The sequence below is a fragment of the Nuphar pumila genome, chromosome 17 (genome assembly GCF_984573655.1).
Source record: "Nuphar pumila chromosome 17, dmNupPumi1.hap1.1, whole genome shotgun sequence".
Taxonomy (NCBI): Eukaryota; Viridiplantae; Streptophyta; class Magnoliopsida; order Nymphaeales; family Nymphaeaceae; genus Nuphar; species Nuphar pumila.
Window position 1 is genome coordinate 39,017,556 of NC_143265.1, and position 20,271 is coordinate 39,037,826.

The 20,271-nt window shown below is 33.7% G+C and overlaps 1 protein-coding gene across 1 annotated transcript; it reads left to right on the forward strand.

The window, feature by feature from the left end:
- The first annotated feature begins 969 nt into the window (after window positions 1–969).
- LOC149811895 (putative arabinosyltransferase ARAD1) lies at window positions 970–3,901 on the forward strand. The gene is made up of 2 exons (XM_089992943.1): window positions 970–1,938; window positions 3,112–3,901. Exons 1-2 carry the CDS (start codon window positions 970–972, stop codon window positions 3,637–3,639), a joined length of 1,497 nt encoding a protein of 498 aa, XP_089849069.1. The 3' UTR covers window positions 3,640–3,901.
- The last annotated feature ends 16,370 nt before the right edge of the window (window positions 3,902–20,271 follow it).

Genomic DNA, 20,271 nt, shown 5'->3' on the forward strand with positions numbered 1-20,271 from the left:
CGAGAAAAATGCAGCCTTCAGTGCATAAGCCTTAATTACCCGTATTCCTGTCAACCCCTCCAATTTATTTTTCCAATAAAACTTAATGAACAAGCAAAAATATATACATAAAGAAAATAGCTAATAAAAATAAGGAAATTAAAAAAAACTCAAGGACAGAGGAGATATCTCGCCAACTATAACCAACTAATAAGAATGCCAAAGAGGAAATAGCAGGAAAATCGTGTCGCTTTATTATAATTTTTTTTTTGTAAGAAATAAATATGGGAACGCAAGTAAAACAGTAATGGAGAGTTCAGGCAACGATTTATTCAATAATGAAACAGAAAAAATACAAGATACCCAATGTAAAGGAGGAAATGATATAAGTGCACATCATGGGATCTCCATATTCCTGTTGATCCTCTAATTGCTCAGGTACCCTTTTGATCTCCCACTCTGTTTTTGCACCTTCTCTGTGAAGAGCCTTCTCAAATTCTCTAATTGGGTTTTAAACTTATCATTGCATGCTTTTTAATCGCACCGGCTGTGTTCAATCAAATTCATTCGAAAATGAATTAAATGCGGGCAACAATTACTGGTTTTGCTGCGTGCAGGCTTCCTTGTTACCTCTTTCTTTGTTGGGGTTTGGATCTTGGATTTTGGTTTAATTTCGTACGTTCCTTCTTTTGGAGGGGCAAAAAAATGATGGGTTGTTGATGTTAGTGATGAGAACGATGATTATTAGACATTTTGTTATGATGGGTAGTCATCAAAATTGATGCTTGTGGGACGTCGGTTATGGAAATGCTTGAAAATAAAGGGATATTATGACCTATTGAATGAATTTCCTTTTGTCACTCGGGACCAATGGAGTTTGAGTCATATGGATTGAGAATTCAATGGTCCTTTTCTGTTTTTCTTTTTTCTTATTTTCTAATTTGGGTATAAGGAATTCATTTTCCGTCATTAATAAAGACAACAGTAAACATGGGATCAGTCTGTGAAACCAGAAAGTTACTGTTCTGCACCTTCACTGTTTCTGTGTTTTTGTTCCTCTCCTGTCTGTTTCTTCTGAAATCCAGTAATTCACGTGTACCCGACTCAGTTTTCATGTTATTTCTGGTCAATAACACACCGGTTTTTACGTCTCAACCCCAACTTCCTCCAACTTTATCTCCAGACAATAACACACCAGTCTTTACATCTCAACCCCCACTTCCTCCAACCCTTTTGGTCAGGCAGAATGCTCCCAGCAGCGGTGAAAAGCAGTTGTCCAGCAGCATCACTCATGCTTCTCATTCTGTTACATGTGGGCCTAACCAGGGATTAACAAAGGTCTTTATGTATGATTTGCCACCTGAGTTTCATTTTGGTTTGCTCGGTTGGAAATCACAACACGGGGAAACATGGCCAGACATCCGTGATAAGATTCCAACATATCCGGGTGGGCTGAATCTTCAGCACAGTGTGGAATATTGGCTTACATTGGATCTGTTGTCTTCAAGTAGTCGAAGCAGTGCATCTAGTCCTTGTACAGCAATTAGAGTCGATAATTCAAGCGATGCAGATGTGATTTTTGTGCCATTCTTCTCGTCGCTTAGTTACAACCGGCACTCAAAGATACACAAGAAAGAAAGAGTTAGTAAGAACAGGATGTTGCAGGACAAATTGGTGGAATTTTTGATGGGCAGGCAGGAGTGGAAGAGGCTAGGTGGGAGGGATCATCTGATCATCGTGCATCATCCGAATAGCATGTTGGAAGCCAGGAAAAAGCTTGGAGCAGCCATATTTGTTGTTGCTGATTTTGGGAGGTTTCCTGTCCATATCGCAAACCTTGACAAGGACATTGTGGCACCTTATAGGCATGTTGTCAGGACTGTTGCTCCTGGTGATTCTCTCCCATTCAAAAAGCGAAGCACGCTGTTGTTTTTTCAGGGTGCAATTTACAGGAAGGATGTGAGTGGTTTTCTCTATTTGCTTTGCTTAATCATTCTATTGATCAACTTCATTGATCAGTTTGTCTGTTTGCTATTCTTTTGACGTTGATTAGTCAACTCTGTATTTCCCAGTTGAAATTTGAATGATTAATTGAATTTCTCTTTCTCGTGCTACTTTTTGAAGAAATTTGGTTTGTGAAAATGTATGCTAGGAAATTGAATCTCAGCTAATCCCTTTGGTTCTGTCTCAGAATGAAAGACCAAATCTCTGAAGTGAAATCAAACTGAGTCCTCAGATGCCCATAAATTAATGACGGGCACATTTGTTTTGGTAGGTGAGGAGCAATCACAACTGCAAATCCAAAAGCTATATTTGTTGGTCACAAGGTTCGTCTTGTGACCAACTTTCACATGATTCAAGGGAGAATCATTCTCAAGGAAGAATCACAATCACAACTTGCACTTTCTCATATTTCACTAAACATGCGAAAGTTTTGTGATTGTGATTTGCGATCACAGGAAGCTGAGAAAATTCAAGAATCATAGGGTGCTACAAACATGAAATCTTGAGTTCAATCTCCAATCACAATAGCAACTTGCTAATACAGTTCAATGACTGGGCCAGTGCCGAATCACTTTCAAACACAATTGTATGGGTTGGAATGAGTCAAAGCGTGCAGAAAGGGTTTTGTTGACTTGAGTAGCTGAGGCCGTATTAGAACTTATTAATCTGTGTGGACCAGCATATTCTACCTTCTTTAGTTGTTGAGACTGGCACCAGGTTTTCAGAATAAATTAGCACATGATAAATTTTGGTGGGATGTTCTGATAAACAGAGATGATAAAAGTCAATCAATATGACACTATGATTCTCTAAGAATTTTGTTTGTTGGTGAGGTTCTCTGATGAGAATGTCGATCCTTCTAGAATATATAAAGAAAATGGATATTCTCATGATCATGATACTATTACGTACGGCTGTTGTTTTGGCTTTAAGTATCAACATTATTCTGCAATAGTGAGAATAGTATTTCATCAAATGGCCACTCGTCATTGTTCTTTCATCCATCTCATGCCTGGCATCTGATTCCCTTAATCTCTTTGAGATTAGCTAGCATTCTGTGCTTTTATTACTTAGAAGTTTCTGTTTCCATGATCATACTAAACAAAATCTGACTGCTTTCTGTTTCAGGGAGGAATAATCCGTCAAGAACTCTACCATCTACTCCAAAGTGAGAAGGATGTCCACTTTACTTCTGGAAGTGCTCAAGGGAATGGAATCAAGAAAGCTGGTCAGGGAATGACCTCTTCCAAATTTTGCTTGAATATCGCAGGTGATACCCCTTCATCCAACCGCCTTTTCGATGCAATTGTGAGTCACTGTATCCCGGTGATCATTAGTGATGATATTGAACTCCCGTTCGAGGACATCCTTGATTACTCTGAATTCTGTATATTTATACAAGCATCAGATGCTGTCAAGCCAGGGTTTATACTGAATCTACTCAGGGGAATTGGACCAGAAGAGTGGACCAAAATGTGGAAAAGGTTAAAGGAAGTCACACGTCACTTTGAGTATCAGTCCCCATCACAACCTGGAGATGCTGTTCAAACGATCTGGGGTGAAGTTGGTAGGAAAATCTCAACAGTTGGTAGGAAAATCTCAGCAGTCCGTTTGAAATATCACAGGAGTAAAAGATTCTCTAGGCATCATGAATAAAGGGCATATGGTGGTCAAAAGGGCAGCAATCCCCTGAAGATTGTAGAGCATATACACTTTTTTTTATTACATGGAGAAACCCTGTTCCTGGTGGCAGGTAGATCATAGATCTACCATGCAGGGGGTAAAATTCCAAGTCTAAGACCTCTCCCTGGGCCTATGCATAATTTACTTGTCTAATGTATTGTCATGGGAAAACGATTGTAGTTATTATGGCCATTGACCGATATAATATGTAACCATTACAGATTACCTGGCTTCATTACACATCCTTTGGTGTTATAATCCAAATAATGGCTCAAAATTTAGCAAATCATTGACCATGAACTGCTGTCTGTGCTAAAGGAACTCTAGACTTTTGAATTCTGTTTTCTGTGAACATCAGAATTGCATAGAGAATGTCCAATCACGAAGATCAACTTGCTTGATCTCATCTCCTTGGAAATTTCTGATTCCTGCGATTGTAACACTGATCTAAGGTCAACTTAACATATGTTTGTTGGGCTGAGAGAGGCAGAAGGATGCTACAAGAGGATAAAGAACTCCATATGTACAATGATTTGATCTGGTCCCTAAGATTGTTGGAATTTGAAGGAAACTTTCAGAAGGAAAAAGCAAAAAAACAAATCCAAACAGTATGGGAAGGTTTACAAGGAAAATGAGAAAAAATCAAGGGGGATTGCGCATTTGAATATCCATGGCCTTTTCTGTAAATGAAATCTCCATGAATGCCTAATATATATATATATATATATATATATATATATATATATATATATATATATATATATATATATATATATATATATATATATATATATATATGAAACAGAGTAGACTATGAGAAATCACTTCTGTTAATTGAACTGTATTTCATAAGAGAAAAGCTGCTTCAAGCAGTTATTACTGAAACTAGCTGAAGAAGAATCTACCCTCATTATGCACAAACAAAAGAATAATTGATGTAAACACTCGAGCAATGCCAAAGAATTTCACTAGGACAAACAAGACTTAACTTGCCAATGCAATCTAGCATTTTTCGTTACATTGAGAAACACACATGAACTTGGTAAACTGTGGGTGGAGGCAACAATCATCACCGAGTCTCTTTCATTTGTTTCCTTGGATCTGACAGCAGTGCGAGACACTAGCAATTTAAACGTTATCTTATAACATCCCTGTACATATATCTCTATAAGAAGTCTGTAAAATAATTAAATTTAGAAAAGGTAGCCAACCCAACAGAAGACCTGCAGGACTTCTATCATCTGACTGAGAGACCACTAAGCTTCTGTAGGTCTCTGTGGTGCTTGAAGATAACTTCTTTGCTTTGTTGATTTTTGCTTGCTGTGTGGTAAATTACCAAAAAGATCAGCACCTATTGTGAATGGGATCAGACCCTCTTCGAACTCTTCTTTTGCTTGATTGGTTAGGATCAAATGCCAAAGGAGCAGGACCTGTTCTCTTTGTGTTGAGCATATTATTGTGATCAACCTTTTCAGCTTGCAAGATCCTCGCAGTTGTAACTAATACTTCATTCAGCCGGAGGGCAAGGTTTCTGCTTGTCAAACCATATGCATTTCCTAGTTGAAGGCCAAAGAATCCGAGGCAGATAAAGAGGATGAGCAGGCCGTTGGTAAAGGAAACCATGGTTTCTGATGAGAGCACAGGATGCATTAACCAATTGTGGATAGCTTATTCTCAATGAGGCTCATCCTATAGATTTAAGCTTGCTATCTCTACTACATTGATTCAAAAGCGTACAGCTCAAGGCCCAAAAAAGACCCAGAGAATGTTGGATTCGGCCAGCAATCATCAGCCAGCAATTTAAGCAAATTTCTAAGGCCGGGCTCTTTTAGAACGATCTGACACACATGAATAAAGAGATTGGAACACCATCCTAGAGAAGTTAAGAATCTTTACACTGATTCTGTTGTTTGTTTCTTTAATATTCTATATAAACAAAGACCGTCTTCCTCCTCTTGGGGAATGTCCTGGGCCAGCCATGTCACCTCTTTATATATATACATATATATATATATATATATATACATATATATATATATATACATATATATATATATACATATACATATATATATACATATATATATATATATATATATATATATATATATATATATATATGCTTAACTGTATTTTTAAGTGCGAGCTTTTCCATGTTGCTTGTGTAGGTTAGGTTATGCTTACACCATGGTCCAGGGGTTTGCGAATCAGGCTGGTTTGGAGCTTGCTGACAACAGTGCAGCTGGGTTGGCCTCTTCTGTTTTTTTTAGCAGAAAATAAAAGAACGAGCCATTTTAATTAAAAAGAGTGGATGAAGAAAAATAAAGTTGCACTCCATCATCCAAATCTCTTTTAACAATTCACTCATAAATATACAACTAATATCCAGTGATATGGTGATATTTCTAATATCTTATTTTCTGGAAAAATAAACTAAGAAAAGACGTTCAGTTTTGATTTTTTTTTTCCCTTATCGCTATCATATCTTACCTGCAATCTATTTTTTTTTTGATAGGCAAGCTGGGGTTAGGCAAACCCCCACCAGTTACACAGCATACTATTGGGTTTTGAACTTGCAACTTCCCAACACATGGTGACGTGCACTAACGGCTCCTACCAAACAAGCGGAGCTCCCGTTGGTTTACCAGCTACTTGAAAACAGGTAGTTGGGTACTTTGAATAGTCGTAATTTGAAAGAAAGTACAATTTCTATTTTATTAAAAGAATGAAAAAGCAAAAAAAAAAAAAGGCTAAGCATTGTTGTCTCACAATAGAAGAAAACCAATAAAAGATTCCTAAATTTGGTGGAGGACCAACCAAATTTCCTGCTTTTTCCTAGTGAGGGTTATTTTTGTCATTTTGAAAAGGTTAAGGGAGAGACCATCTTTATTTGATTAATATATATATATATATATATATATATATATATATATATATATATATATATATATATATATATATATATATATATATATATGTTTTTTTTTCTGGTAGGGTACTTGACCCACTGTTGTGGTGGTGTTGAATGAGCCATCCACAGGCCATAATGGGGCATTGGGTTTTGATTGCTTCCTACTATTGCAAGGAACCCAGAGAGTGCTGTGCAGGGGAACCAAGGCACACGCTTTATACCAAATTTGATGATCTCTCTTACTTTAGAATTCTCTGCTTTGATCCTAGTAGCTCTTGAATCAATGCACACAAAAAACATCAATCCTTAGTTTTTTGTGCTGAATGCGTTCTCTTTATGCTTTTCTTTATTTGCTCATGCTTGTATTCACTTTCTTTTTGTTCCTCTCTCTCATTGGTGTTTTTTTCTCGGTCTAATTCTATGCCGTTCAAACAAAACCTCCTACAAGCTTCTCCACATCACCATTCAAAATCCTCTTCACCCTTTTTCTCGTTTATCTAGACCTCTCCTTTGTTTCCTTTAAATCCTTTCTTTCCGTTCTTTCGTTTTTTTTGTCACAAAGAATCATGAAAAGATCTTTTAAAGCATAAATCACGAGTCTGGATCAAGTGCAATCACATGGCACAAAATTTGGGCATTAAGCACTTGATTGCCCTCCATCAGGCCTTGGCCCCACAACTGACAGGCCCTGTCCCCAAATGGAGGGTGATCAGGTGCTTAATGCACAAATATCTGTGCAATCATATTGCACCTGATCTTTTCACATAAATCACTACCAAGATTTAGTATATCAATATTCTCTCTCTCTCTCTGCCTCTTTGGCAATTGTTCATGAACTATGAAATCTCGCAGTCTTTGGAAGACAATATAACTTTAAAATTCCTAGCATTATCCCACGCCACATCTCGTTGGTTAGGATTATGCTACAAGACATGCCTGTGACTGCTCAATATATTCATGGAGAGAGAGAGAGATTTGCTTAAGAAAAAAAGCAACATGATTCTAAGAGTTACCAATTCATCTCTTTATTATACCATGAAATCTTGATTACAAATTTATTGTAGCATGGAAGTGTTCAAATTGAGACGGCAAGAATCATGTGCGGTATCCTTTTTTATGTTTGAGTGCCTTCCATGCTACCCATTCACCCTTTGATTTTATACACCTGTGTCACGTGCAAAAATTCAAACTTACCACGATTTTGGATCTTGATTCTATGGATCCATTATGAAACATTCTTGTGGAAATTGACAAGGATGAAGGTCAAAAAAAGTTCTGTGGCTAGAGCAAAATAGCTTGAATCTATTAAAGAGAGTTGGTTATGAGATTTAAATCTTATAACAGAAGGCAGTGAGAATCTGTTGTAACCCTATTAGGGCAAGTTTAGGATGTCAAAGGAAAATCTCAGATCCCTGAATTTCAAAATTTCAACTATTGGCAGTAATGAACAGGCCTGGGGTGGTTGGATTTTCCACAAACAATCATGGACATGCTCTATTGCCTCCAACAATCTAACAATTGAGGGTCAAAATAAAAATAAAAAAGTTATTGACAAGCAACTTTGTTAATCATTCTAACGGTCTATCATAATGCTTCAAACAACTGTTAAAATTTTCTTCACAATAGGTTGGAACTAAAATCTTAGAGGCGTGCAACAATGACACTTTCTTAAAAGCAACAATTGTCTTACCAGGGTTGAATTCGAATGCAGTAGAGTTGGAAACAACCTCGCTTTTAAGATACAACCAAGCATATACATAACGTGCAATACCAGCTACTTCTAGCACTGAGTAGACTAACCACCACGACACGGCTACCCTTAACAACTTTGAAGAGAAAGCAAAGAAATGAAGAAAGTGAAAAGAGAGATAACATGAAGAAGAAGAGTAGGAAATCATAGACTTGTAGATGCCATGATATGAGGCATATGTATATATAGGCCTTAGCAAAACGATCCTTCAGACCATTTGCATGGACTCATAAAGACCAAACAGGTAGCATGCACTCATTAATGCTCAAGCAGATAGTATTCACCCATTTAAGGCCTTAAACGGCCACTCAAATGAGCTTCATCCACACACTATCATCTCAACATATCCAAGAATATTTAATGCTAGACATTAAGGTTAGGTGTCACTTCCTAGATAGGTCAAAAACAACCTTTGATTGCCCTAGTCAACTACCAAACCATTTGAAAAAAAAATAAAAGCTTTTTAAAAGGTTTTATGAGGTACAAAATTATCCAAAATAAGTGATAAAAAGATTGATCAAAGTCACACTAAAGACCAAAACCGAATCGAGCGAGCCAAATACAAATCCTAGTCCAAGGTTCAAAGTTTAAAGTTTAATTGACAATCCCCTTGAAAGTGTTGCCCTCTAAGTCAACTCTACACATTTTAAACAAATGTGTTTCTCAAAAATGTTCAATGTGAGACTAAACATTTTCCATAAACTAGACTTTCCTTCCAAAAACTATTTCCCAAAAAATAAGCAAAGACAAAGTTATTTGGCCAAAGTGCCTGGTTCAAAAAAGCTATAATTTTGAACCAACCAACAATAATCTTTAAGGTTGGTCAAAATTATAAAAAGCAGAACATGAAGTTCATGAAAGTCATATGCATAAATGGAGGTACTTTTTGGGTTTGAACCTTCACTTAGTGTGAACAAGATTTAAATAGTTTAAAAAACTAAGTAGCTAAGCTTTGAACTTAGTCTCATTATAGACTTTTGAGGCTCATTCACACAAGCATTTCTTTCAAGTAACCATATATGTTACCAATATATAGAGGTTGTACATATTAAGGGTTCTATGCTGGATCTCACTTCGTGAGTGCTCTAGAGATAACCTCATGAAAAAAGACCCAGCCTTTTACATTCATAGGTGAGTGTTAAAAATGAAAACATGTTTAAACTATTTGAACCAACTTGGCCTATAAATCTCATTAAGAGTCATGAGACGCATCCTCATATCATAGGTTTTTCAGCACTTACATCAAAATGAGACACAAAGATACTTTCTGTCTTCGTATATTTTTTAGTATTCACTTAATTGCTCCAATTACTCGTTCTTCTCATTGAAGTTGACCCGAGTCACTTGGTTGGGAATCTACCAAAATTTGACAAAGATTTAACATATTTCACTGGAATTACTCTTTACTTAAGTAAATTATTCACCGTTCAAGGTTAAATTGACAAGTCTCCCTTGCCCTCTAAATCAACTCTATACATTTTAAACCCAATATGTTTATAAAAAATGTTCAATGTGGGACTAAATATATTTCATAAAGTAGACTTTCTCTTCAAAATCTATTTCTAAAAAAGCTAGACAAAAAAAGAGTTATTTGGCCAAAGAGCTTTATTAAAAGCAATAAATCAGTCTTGTCTTTAATGGTTATATATGTACTTAATGTCTCATTCAATAAGTGGATATCAAATATTATGAAACTTCCAGGGGTTTATCAGACTTTACAGTTCCTATAAAATAAAACATTTGTTGGGGATACTACATATAATTTGGTGGTGATTAATAGCACTAGAATTAGTATTTTTTTTAAATTTAAAACCGCCCAATTATGCAAACAATTTTAATGCATAGGAGCAACCATAGGCAGAACCAGAAAGAACAAATGCAATGCAACAAAGAGACTCGCATCCCTATCTTGCCAGCTCCATTTTTTTCCTTTTTGTTTATTTTACTCTTATATACACATGACATGGTCTTTTTAGATAAAGTACATGATTTGGATTTGTTTCATAACACTCAAAACCCATATAAGCAGATAGACTATTAGGTAGAGTTGTTGATTGTTAAATGAGCCCAACGTGCCTAGCTTGGGTTGTTCAGGGTGCACCCTTGATGAGGCTCGACTCATGAGCTTGAGTTGAACCCAAGCTCATTACAAGTGGAGCTTTACAAGCCAATCATGAGTTAGCTCATTTCCTAAAAGCATTTTTTTTATGTTTTTAAAATTTTGATAATATACAATATATATATAATATATTATAATACAAGTACAAATCATACACAACACACACACACACACACACACACACATATATATATATATATATATATATATATATATATATATATAAACGCCCCCAAAATTTTAACCTTAATTATTGTTCAAATATTAAAATTTCGAGACCAAATTTTTTTGACAAGTATAAGTAAATCAGATCTTATAATAAGGAAACAATTTTCAATAGCGGTTAAAACTTTGGACCGGGTTACACTAAAGATAACAATCAAATCAAAATATACACGATATACATATTTTAAACTACATACAATATAAGACTAAAATATGAAGAGTTTTAATTTTATTTCAAATCAGAGTATAAAAATAATAGTTTAGTCTCTACATGATCAAGTACTTAAAATGAAAAGATAATATCTACCAAGTTTGCAAGGTAAGAGCGGACCCTCGAGGATGCAGCTCGACCAGTCCTTCACTCCAACTACTCATTATACTTTACCTGCATTACCTGTTCTCCATAAAACGAGGTCAGACTTGATAAAGTCTAGTAAAACAACCAAAACTCAAACTTAAAGAAAACATATCAAGCATTTAAAGGTCTTATGAGTCATCCATTTTAATCATTCGAATATAAAGCATATCAAACAACCCCCATGATATATTATTCATCAATCGTCAAGTGAGAGACAAGAGAACAATGTCTTATGAGTCATCCATTTTAAGCATTCGAATATAAAACATTTAAAAGCATTTCATCACTTATATTCTATTCAATCGTAACTCACATAATAAAGCATAATCTATATGCATTCAAGTCATACAAGTCATCATATATATATATATATATATATATATATATATATATATATATATATATATATATATATATATATATATATATATATATATATATATATATATATATATATATACATCTAAAACATTCAGATCATTGCATCATTTTCATATGCATTCATAATTGTTATAAATAATAAGTCAAATCATATTTGATCATTTCAATGTGAAACATACACACATATCTTCTAAGTAATTTAGTTAGATATTCATGATACACATCAATCATGATACATAAGTGTGATATATTTATTCAAACAATCATAATGCAATCATTTGCAATGAAACTATATAGGCGTGATGTATCATTCACCTAATAAGTCAAAACTAATCATTTATAGGTGTGATGTGTCATTCACCTATATGCTAATATAAGCGTCACAATTATAACCTCATATCAAGATCTAAAATCAATTAAAATCTGATTCTCATATATGAGTTCAATATATAATCATGCTATAATAGAAAAACCAAATCTATAAATTCATAACTGGCTATCTCAATCAACTCAAAAGATCATTACAATTCATCATAACATTTTATTTAATCATATAAATATTCATAAGATCCACGCCAGATCGCATGATCTGGGAAATGTACAACCTCACAAGGAGTTACCGCCCTAGACAGATGGTTTGCCTGATATTGAACAATGCACTTCTTTATAGGAATATACCGTCTTTGCGGGCTACCCGCTCTTGGACAATACACTTTCTCACAGAGACTTACCACTTTAGTTGTATTACTTGAGCTGGTCATGCACACCCTCACAGGGAATCCTTTGGGAACAATTCCTCAATGAGTATCATATCCAGTGAAAACTATTGTGATACATGCATCAATACAATTGACCACTCTCAAGGTCGATAACCATCAACACGGGCACAAACATGTATACAATCAGTATGCATCACATCATACATCACTTCATATAGTACTTAAATCATAAAATCACATATTTAACCAATAAGGTTTTATGAACCATAGTTCACTATTTAACTTAAACATTCATCGTATGCATTCATAATTTCATATCATGTGTCATTTAAGTCATATCATACAGAAGCAAATTATCTTACGCATCATATCATCGCCACAAGAAACATTGCATTTCGTAAATTGAACCTCAAAGCATGCGTAAACAAAATATGAGTTCTATGCATGCATACGTCATGCATATTTCATAATATGAAGCAATTAAACCTCAACATTCGTAACTCTTATGTAGTTTGAGTTATGTACATAGTTTTCAAGTCATATATCATTGTTTCACCACATGAATCAATATGCAAAGCAAACATTTCATGCATAATGTGTCACACACACACACACACACACACACATATATATATATATAGCATTCACATAAATCATGGTTTGTTCATGAGAGCACGAGACGTATCAGTCCATGCATAACGATATTTGCATAATCCTATCATGAACATGATTCTATCGATCATGCTTTCATGCATGATTACACAATTGTTATTTCATACTAGCATTTAATATGGTCATGTCAAATACATCAATTTATGCAACAATTCATTCACACAAATACATGCTCAAACATGTACTTGCAACAAGCACACTTCATATTCCACTATCTAAAATCATGACGAGCATGATCTCTGAACTATGATAAGAAAATCACTTCTATTCTCATACATTTAAATCATACTTAGCATGATCTTCGAACTATAATCACAACAGTCCTAGATATCTACAACTAAGTGGTGTGTGTGAGTAGGAAAGTGTTGTATATAATAAAAATAAATTTATTGAGTGATGCATTTGCACCACGTACTTACTACGAGCATTTACTCGATTTGCATTTCGCATTGCATTACATTCAATACACATTAGCTTATAGTTGTTTTGATAATTAGCATAAGTATCATATTTTTAATATATCATGCACTCAAATTGGTTAAACATATAGTAAACCATAGCACCCCTAGATATCCACAACTATGTGCGCTGTTGCGTATAACTTGTACTTGCAATTCAGCGAAGTATTTAGTACAACATTATGCTTACACAATTAGTGCCTAAACATGCTCTCTACAAGTTCAGTTAAGAAAACTTACTTTAATAATGTGAAGAACAACAAATCGAAACTAAAAGATCGAGGGGTTTCGAAATCTGCAAAGACCACTCAAGCAACGATGCACCGAACACTTAGTGCATGATCAAAATTGCCAAAAGCTCTAAAAATATAAAATTCTCAAGAATCCAGAAAGATAGGGTGGACCACCAATAAATATTAACTGCTGAGCAGAAAACACTATAAACACCAACATCTCCATCTCATTAAATTTGGTTACTGTAAAACATAGATTAAATATTTTAAATAGTACTTTTGATTAAAATGATCAGAATGCCCCTTTGGTTAAAAATTAAGATTTTTAACTTGCTAAATTCATCTAGTAAATTTCAAAATTCAATGATATCACACCAATATTTTACAAAACTCTTAAAAATATGTTTTTGATCAGAAGTAATATAATTGATTGTTAAATATCTGAAATAGTTTTAAAAATACCAATTTTACCCTTGTTCGGTATAAATGAGTAATTGAGCATGTAAACACCAATAAATGATATTTAAACAATAGAAACACATTTCTAACTCGAAGATAAAAATAAATTATTTATTTATTAATAATATCCAAAAATTACAAGTTTTACATTCTACCCCCCTTAAAAATAATTTTGTTCTCAAAATTTATATAATCATTCAAATAGGGGAGAGTATTCATTAGGTCATTGACCCTTCATACTCAAACCATCTGGCAAAGAAAAAATCACACAATAAATATGAGTCTTAGGCATATTTCTAAGTTCACATCAATAATATTTCAAATATCATATCAAACAGGTTTTTTACATTTAATATTGACACATTTCATATATGTGCATCAACAAGATTAACAAACGGATATCATACCTGCGAAGGTCATCTTACTCGCATCTCGTGGTCACTATTACCAAACTGCTTTGATACCATTTATAACGCCCTCAAAATTTTAACCTTAATTATTGTTTAAACCATTTTTTTTTATAAGTATGAGTAAATCAAATAAAAAATGGTTAAAACTTTGGGTAGGGTTACACTAAAGATAACAATCAAATCAAAATATACAGGATATACACATTTCAAACCACGTATAATATAAGACTGAAATATGAAGAGTTTTAATTTCATTTTAAATCAGAATATAAAATAATAATTCAGTCTTTACATGATCAAGTACTTAAAATGAAAAGATAATGTCTACCAAGATCTTGAGTGGACCTTGAAGGATGCAGCTCGACCAGTCCTTCACTCCAACTACTCATCATACTTTACCTGCATTACCTATCCCCCATAAAATGAGGCTAGACTCACTAAAGTCTGATAAAGCAACCCAAACTCAAACTTAAAGAAAATATATCAAGCATTTAAAGGTAAAGACATGATATATTATTCATCAATCGTTAAGTGATAGACAAAGAAACAACGTCCTATGAGTCATTTATTTTTAACATTCGGACATAAAGCATTTAAAAACATTTCATCACTTAATATTCTATTCAATCTTAGCTCACATAATAAAGCATAATTTATATGAATTCAAGTCATATAAGTCATCACATAAATATATATATATATATATATATATATATATATATATATATATATATATATATATATATATATATATATATATATATATATATATATATATACATCTAAGACATTCAGATCATTGCATATTTTTCATATGCATTCATAATTATTATAAATAATAAGTCAAATCACATTTGACCATTCCAGCGTGAAACACACACACATACCTTCTAAGTAATTTAGTTAGATATTCATGATATACATCAATCGTGATACATAAGTGTGATATATTCACTCAAATAATTATAATGCAATCATTTGCAATGAAACTATGTAGGTGTGATGTATCATTCACCTAATAAGTCAAAATTAGATATTTATAGGCGTGATGTGTCATTCACCTATACGCTAACATAAGCGTCACAATCATAACCTCATATCAAGATCTAAAATCAATAAGAATTTGATTCTCACATCTGAGTTCAGTATATAATCATGCTACAACAGAAGAGTTAAATCTATATATTCATAACTGGCTATCTCAATCAATTTAGAAGATCATCACAATTCATCATAACATTTCATTTAATCATATAAATATTCACAAGATCCATGTCAGATCACCTAGTCTGAAAAATGTACAACCTCATAAGGAGTTATCACCTTAGATGGATGGTCTGCCTGGTCTTGGACAATGCACTTATAGAAATATACAATCTTCGCGGGCTACCCACTATTGGAAAAAATCAATAACTTTTAGAAACAAAATATAGAAAGCCACAGAAAACATCTTCATCTTTGTATCATGAAATGAAATTACAACAAAACAAGGAGGCATGTAATTATGAAGAGGATAAATGCCAATACCTGGAAGATCCCAAGGCACAAACTTGTAGATGTCAAGCTCTGAAATAACATCAGATTTAATCAGCTTCTGATAGATCTTTCTTTTCAAGTAAAAACAAACCAACTCTATATCTATTGGATGAAATCAAAACCCTAGAAGAAATGATAATTTTGCCATAATTATATCAGCCCTCTCTGCTCACTCAATCAAGTGAAAGTGTATGTACACCTACAACCCTAAACCATCCAAAATCTTCTTGCACAAGAATAATTATAATGATTATAAATCCCTACAAATAAACTTTGTAATTGCCAATCTTTTATTATTAAACAATAAAATCCAATTTATTTATGCTTTTATGTATCATAAAATTATGAAAAATGGTCACACAACTCCTTTTTCTTCAAGACATCTAATTAACTCCTATTGACAAGACAAGAAATCCACTTATACTCGTCACTGAGACTTATAGACATTGACAAACAAGACTTCCTATTCACGAGAAATAAAAAGAACTTTATATCACATAAATAAAGCAATAAATTTGGCGACAATCAAACAAAGCACTAAAAAATCAACCCCATTCAAGCTAATGATGGAAAATGTGATTACTTCTAAAAAGACTCAAAAGGGTTTGATTTAGCGAATAGCTACACACTTTCAGTGAATGAACAAAGATCAGCCATGAACCTTAAAAGTGTACAAGCAAAACATAGTTGCACAAAAAAGACAAGAAAAAGGCCTGCTTAAAAGGTCATAACTCACAAGTAACACAACAACAAACACTTACTACTTCAAAATATGATATCTTTAAACAAAACTCTCTTAAACAACAAATACTCACTACTTAAGAGTGTGATTTATTAAAATAACACTTCCATCACCAATAAAATTTAGATTTTCACGATTTTGCATCGGTGCCAATGAAAATGTCAAAACAATAGAAGAAAAAAAAACCAAATAAGTGCTTCGAGAAGGCACACTTGAAAACTAATATGGTGAATTTAGTAACTGACGCATTTTTAAACCACAAACAGAGAAGAAAAAGGGGAAAAATTGAATCATTTTACTAGCCCTAATCTCAATGAAACATGAGTAAAAGAAAGCCAATGTTCATGCTCAAATAAAAAAAAGAGGAGATACATCAACTTGTTGAATTCAAATAGAAGAAAGTCGTGACTGAAACTAAAAATCAACAAACACAAATAAAAAAAGAAACAAGAGGTAGAGAACGTAAAATCGAGACTGCAGACATTGACCTCGAGATGAAACTCAAGACTCTGATCGAAAATGCAACTTAGACCAATCGCGTAAATGGTTCCAATTCACATAAAGCAAACGTTTTGATCAAAAAACCAAAATCGACAACAAAAAGGGATGATCTTAGCACTCTTAATCACATCAGACTCATCAATAGAAGGGGTAAAGAAACAAACACTCACAAGCTAACAAAGCAAGGCAAAAAACACAAACCCATGAAATGCCCCAAAAACATAAAAATAAAAAAATCGATATGCAAACCCTAAAATGATGGTTATCTAGAGAGAAGCACAAACAAAAGCAAATATTGCAAAAGTGATGAAAATAAAAAGTTAGGGTTTAGCTCTCTATACAAATGCACACTCGCTCTCTCTCTTACCTAAAGAGGACTCCAAAGAAGCAACATGAGCAAGACTCTATAATGTTAAACCCTCTCTCTTTTGCTCTTTTTTATACTTAGACAAGAGAGAGAGAGAGAGAGAGAATATAAAAAGGGCCCGTTGAGCCCTTTTTATAGATGTCACTTTATATAAGTGACATAATTGTCACCGTTATAGAGTAAAATCCTATAATAGCGGGAGCCAAATCTCTCCATTATTGATCTATAATGATGAGGTTCTCTGGCAGCTAGATATTGCCGCTAAAGATCAATAATGGCGAGATAGAAACCTCATATGAAGGTGATGAGCGCTTTTTGCGCAGACCCCTTGAGATTGGGAGATGATGTGAAAGGATACTATGCATAAGGTTAACCATGAATTTAACAATGATCTTGTAAAGAACATTACATAATGAGATATGGAGCATATGTGTAAGCTCAATTGCACTCTCTTGCATTGTAATAAAGATAATATTCATTTCATTAATATGTTTAACAATCTCCCCTTTCATGAAAAAATCTTGAACTTTAGTATATTCATACTTACAATATCTCGAATTTATAAGAAAAAAATTACCAAAAAATCATCTTGCTCAAGGGCTTTGTCACCTCCTATTTGAAATACTACCATGCGAACCTCCTCTGCGCTGAAACTGCTAATGCTAAATTCTTATCTTCATCCTTGCTCAAAATATCATAGCACAAGTCATCTCTAGTGAAAACACAATGGTTTCTCAATCTCGAGGTCATAATCGAAGCCATGAAGATTTTGGAATTGTAATCACCCTCTTTTAACCAAATCGTACGTGACTTTTGTCTCCAAAGACTCTCCTCTCTAAGAAGAACAAAGTTAAGTTGGTGCTTCATATTGATCTCTTTAGTGATAGTTGCTGAACAGGAATCAACCATTTGATTATACTTCTTTGACAAAGAGTATGATTTAAAAAAATTGAGACATCGATTTTGAAACCTTATAAAAACATGTCATAATTGGATTATTCAAAAGATTATTCCGATTAAACAAACCATGTTGATCACATTTATAAGGTCAGTTTTCAAAACAAATATTGAAATATCTAGAGTGGTTGGTTTCTCCTAATAGTAGGAGGGTGCGGACAATCTAAATTTTCTATTTTTGATAGTTTTTTGGAATTTAACCTTATAGATGTAATGGTTTGTTTAGTAGGAACAACTTTTGAATCATCTGAACCGTGCCTGTGGTCAAGTAAATGTATTTAGAAAAAAATTTATTGCCTACAATGATACTTGAACTGTTGACCTCCTTTAACAAAAACAACTCTGACCATTACACCATAAAGTTTACTTACTATTAGTTAATTTTTTTTTTAAATTATATATTTAGATTATGATAAGCCAATTAACCAAACAATTACTGGACCCACTATAATGCAATGAGTCTGTTTGGTTCCTTAATAGTTAAACCGATAAATATTTGAACACAAACTAAATACATTTTCATTTGACCCAATAGCCGATGTGGTTACAAATAGTTGACAAAAGTTTTACTAATTCAAGAATCAAGATTAATTAACTAATGCCACGATAGTAACTATGCATGTTTTATGGTTTTCATTTAGATCTAACAACTTAATCCACTTAATTTTGAGCCTATATAGAGTTGGGAAAAGTGGTAGTTGCCTACCACTTTTTGAGTGTATCGCGAACCTATCACCATTAAATAGGGGTTTCAAGTTCTTCATTTTAAATCTAACGTTGCATGTGTTCAGCATGGTTGATTTGCTAAAAAAAAATGACACTTGGATTATGTTTTTTGATAAAAAGTATGATTTTTAAAGCATTGATTATTTCTTAAATTATAGACCGCTGTTTTTAAATCTTATAAAAACCTAACAAACAATCTGTCATAATCAAAAGATTCAAAAGTTTATTCATATAAAAATTAAGCATTTAGATCATACTTGTAAATTGTTGGGTTGATTGACTTATCACAATCTAAATATATAAATTAATTTAAAAAACAACCCACCACAAAAAACCTTTATGGTACAGTGGTTAGAATCATTTTTGTTAGAATTGTTGTTTTTGTTAAAGAGATCAACTGTAAGTATCATTGTAAACAACAACAACAACAACACCTTCATCCCAAACAATTGAGGTCGGCGATATGAACCAAAAAGAAAATCATTTTGGGTCCTCCACATGAATCCTTCTCCTCCACTCATTTCTATCCAATGTCATGTCCTCAGTGAGGTTCAAAGCATTCATATCCTTTCTTATCATCTCCATCCAAGTCTTCTTAGGCATACCCCAACCTCTTTTAGCTAATAGATTTTCCCATTTCTCCATCCTTCTAACCGGAGCATCATTAGGCCTTCGCCGAATATGCCCAAACCGATTCTCACTCATCTTATTTTCAATGGATGCAACACCTACCTTATTACGTATTTCCTCATTCCGAATCTTATCTTTTAGTGTCTTTCCACACATCCATCGAAGCATACACATCTCAGTTACACTCATTTTTTGAAAATGATGTCTCTTGGCAACCCAACATTCCGTACCATATAGTAAATCGGGTCTAATTGTCGTCCTATAAAACTTTCCCTTCAATCGCAATGGCATTCTACGATCGCACAACACTCCAGTTGCACTTTTTCATTTCATCCACCCAACCTTAATCCTATGATTTACATCTCCATCAATTTCTCCATTTTTTTGAATGATAGATCCCAAATATTTGAAATAGTCATCCACCGCTATTTCTTGCTCACCAAGCTTCACT

Bases quoted from the DNA above. Each gene is read 5' to 3' on its own strand.
- LOC149811895 (XM_089992943.1), top strand. From the start codon at position 970: ATGGGATCAGTCTGTGAAACCAGAAAGTTACTGTTCTGCACCTTCACT. The intron at 1,939-3,111 runs GTGAGTGGTTTT...TTTCTGTTTCAG, and splicing joins GTGCAATTTACAGGAAGGAT to GGAGGAATAATCCGTCAAGA.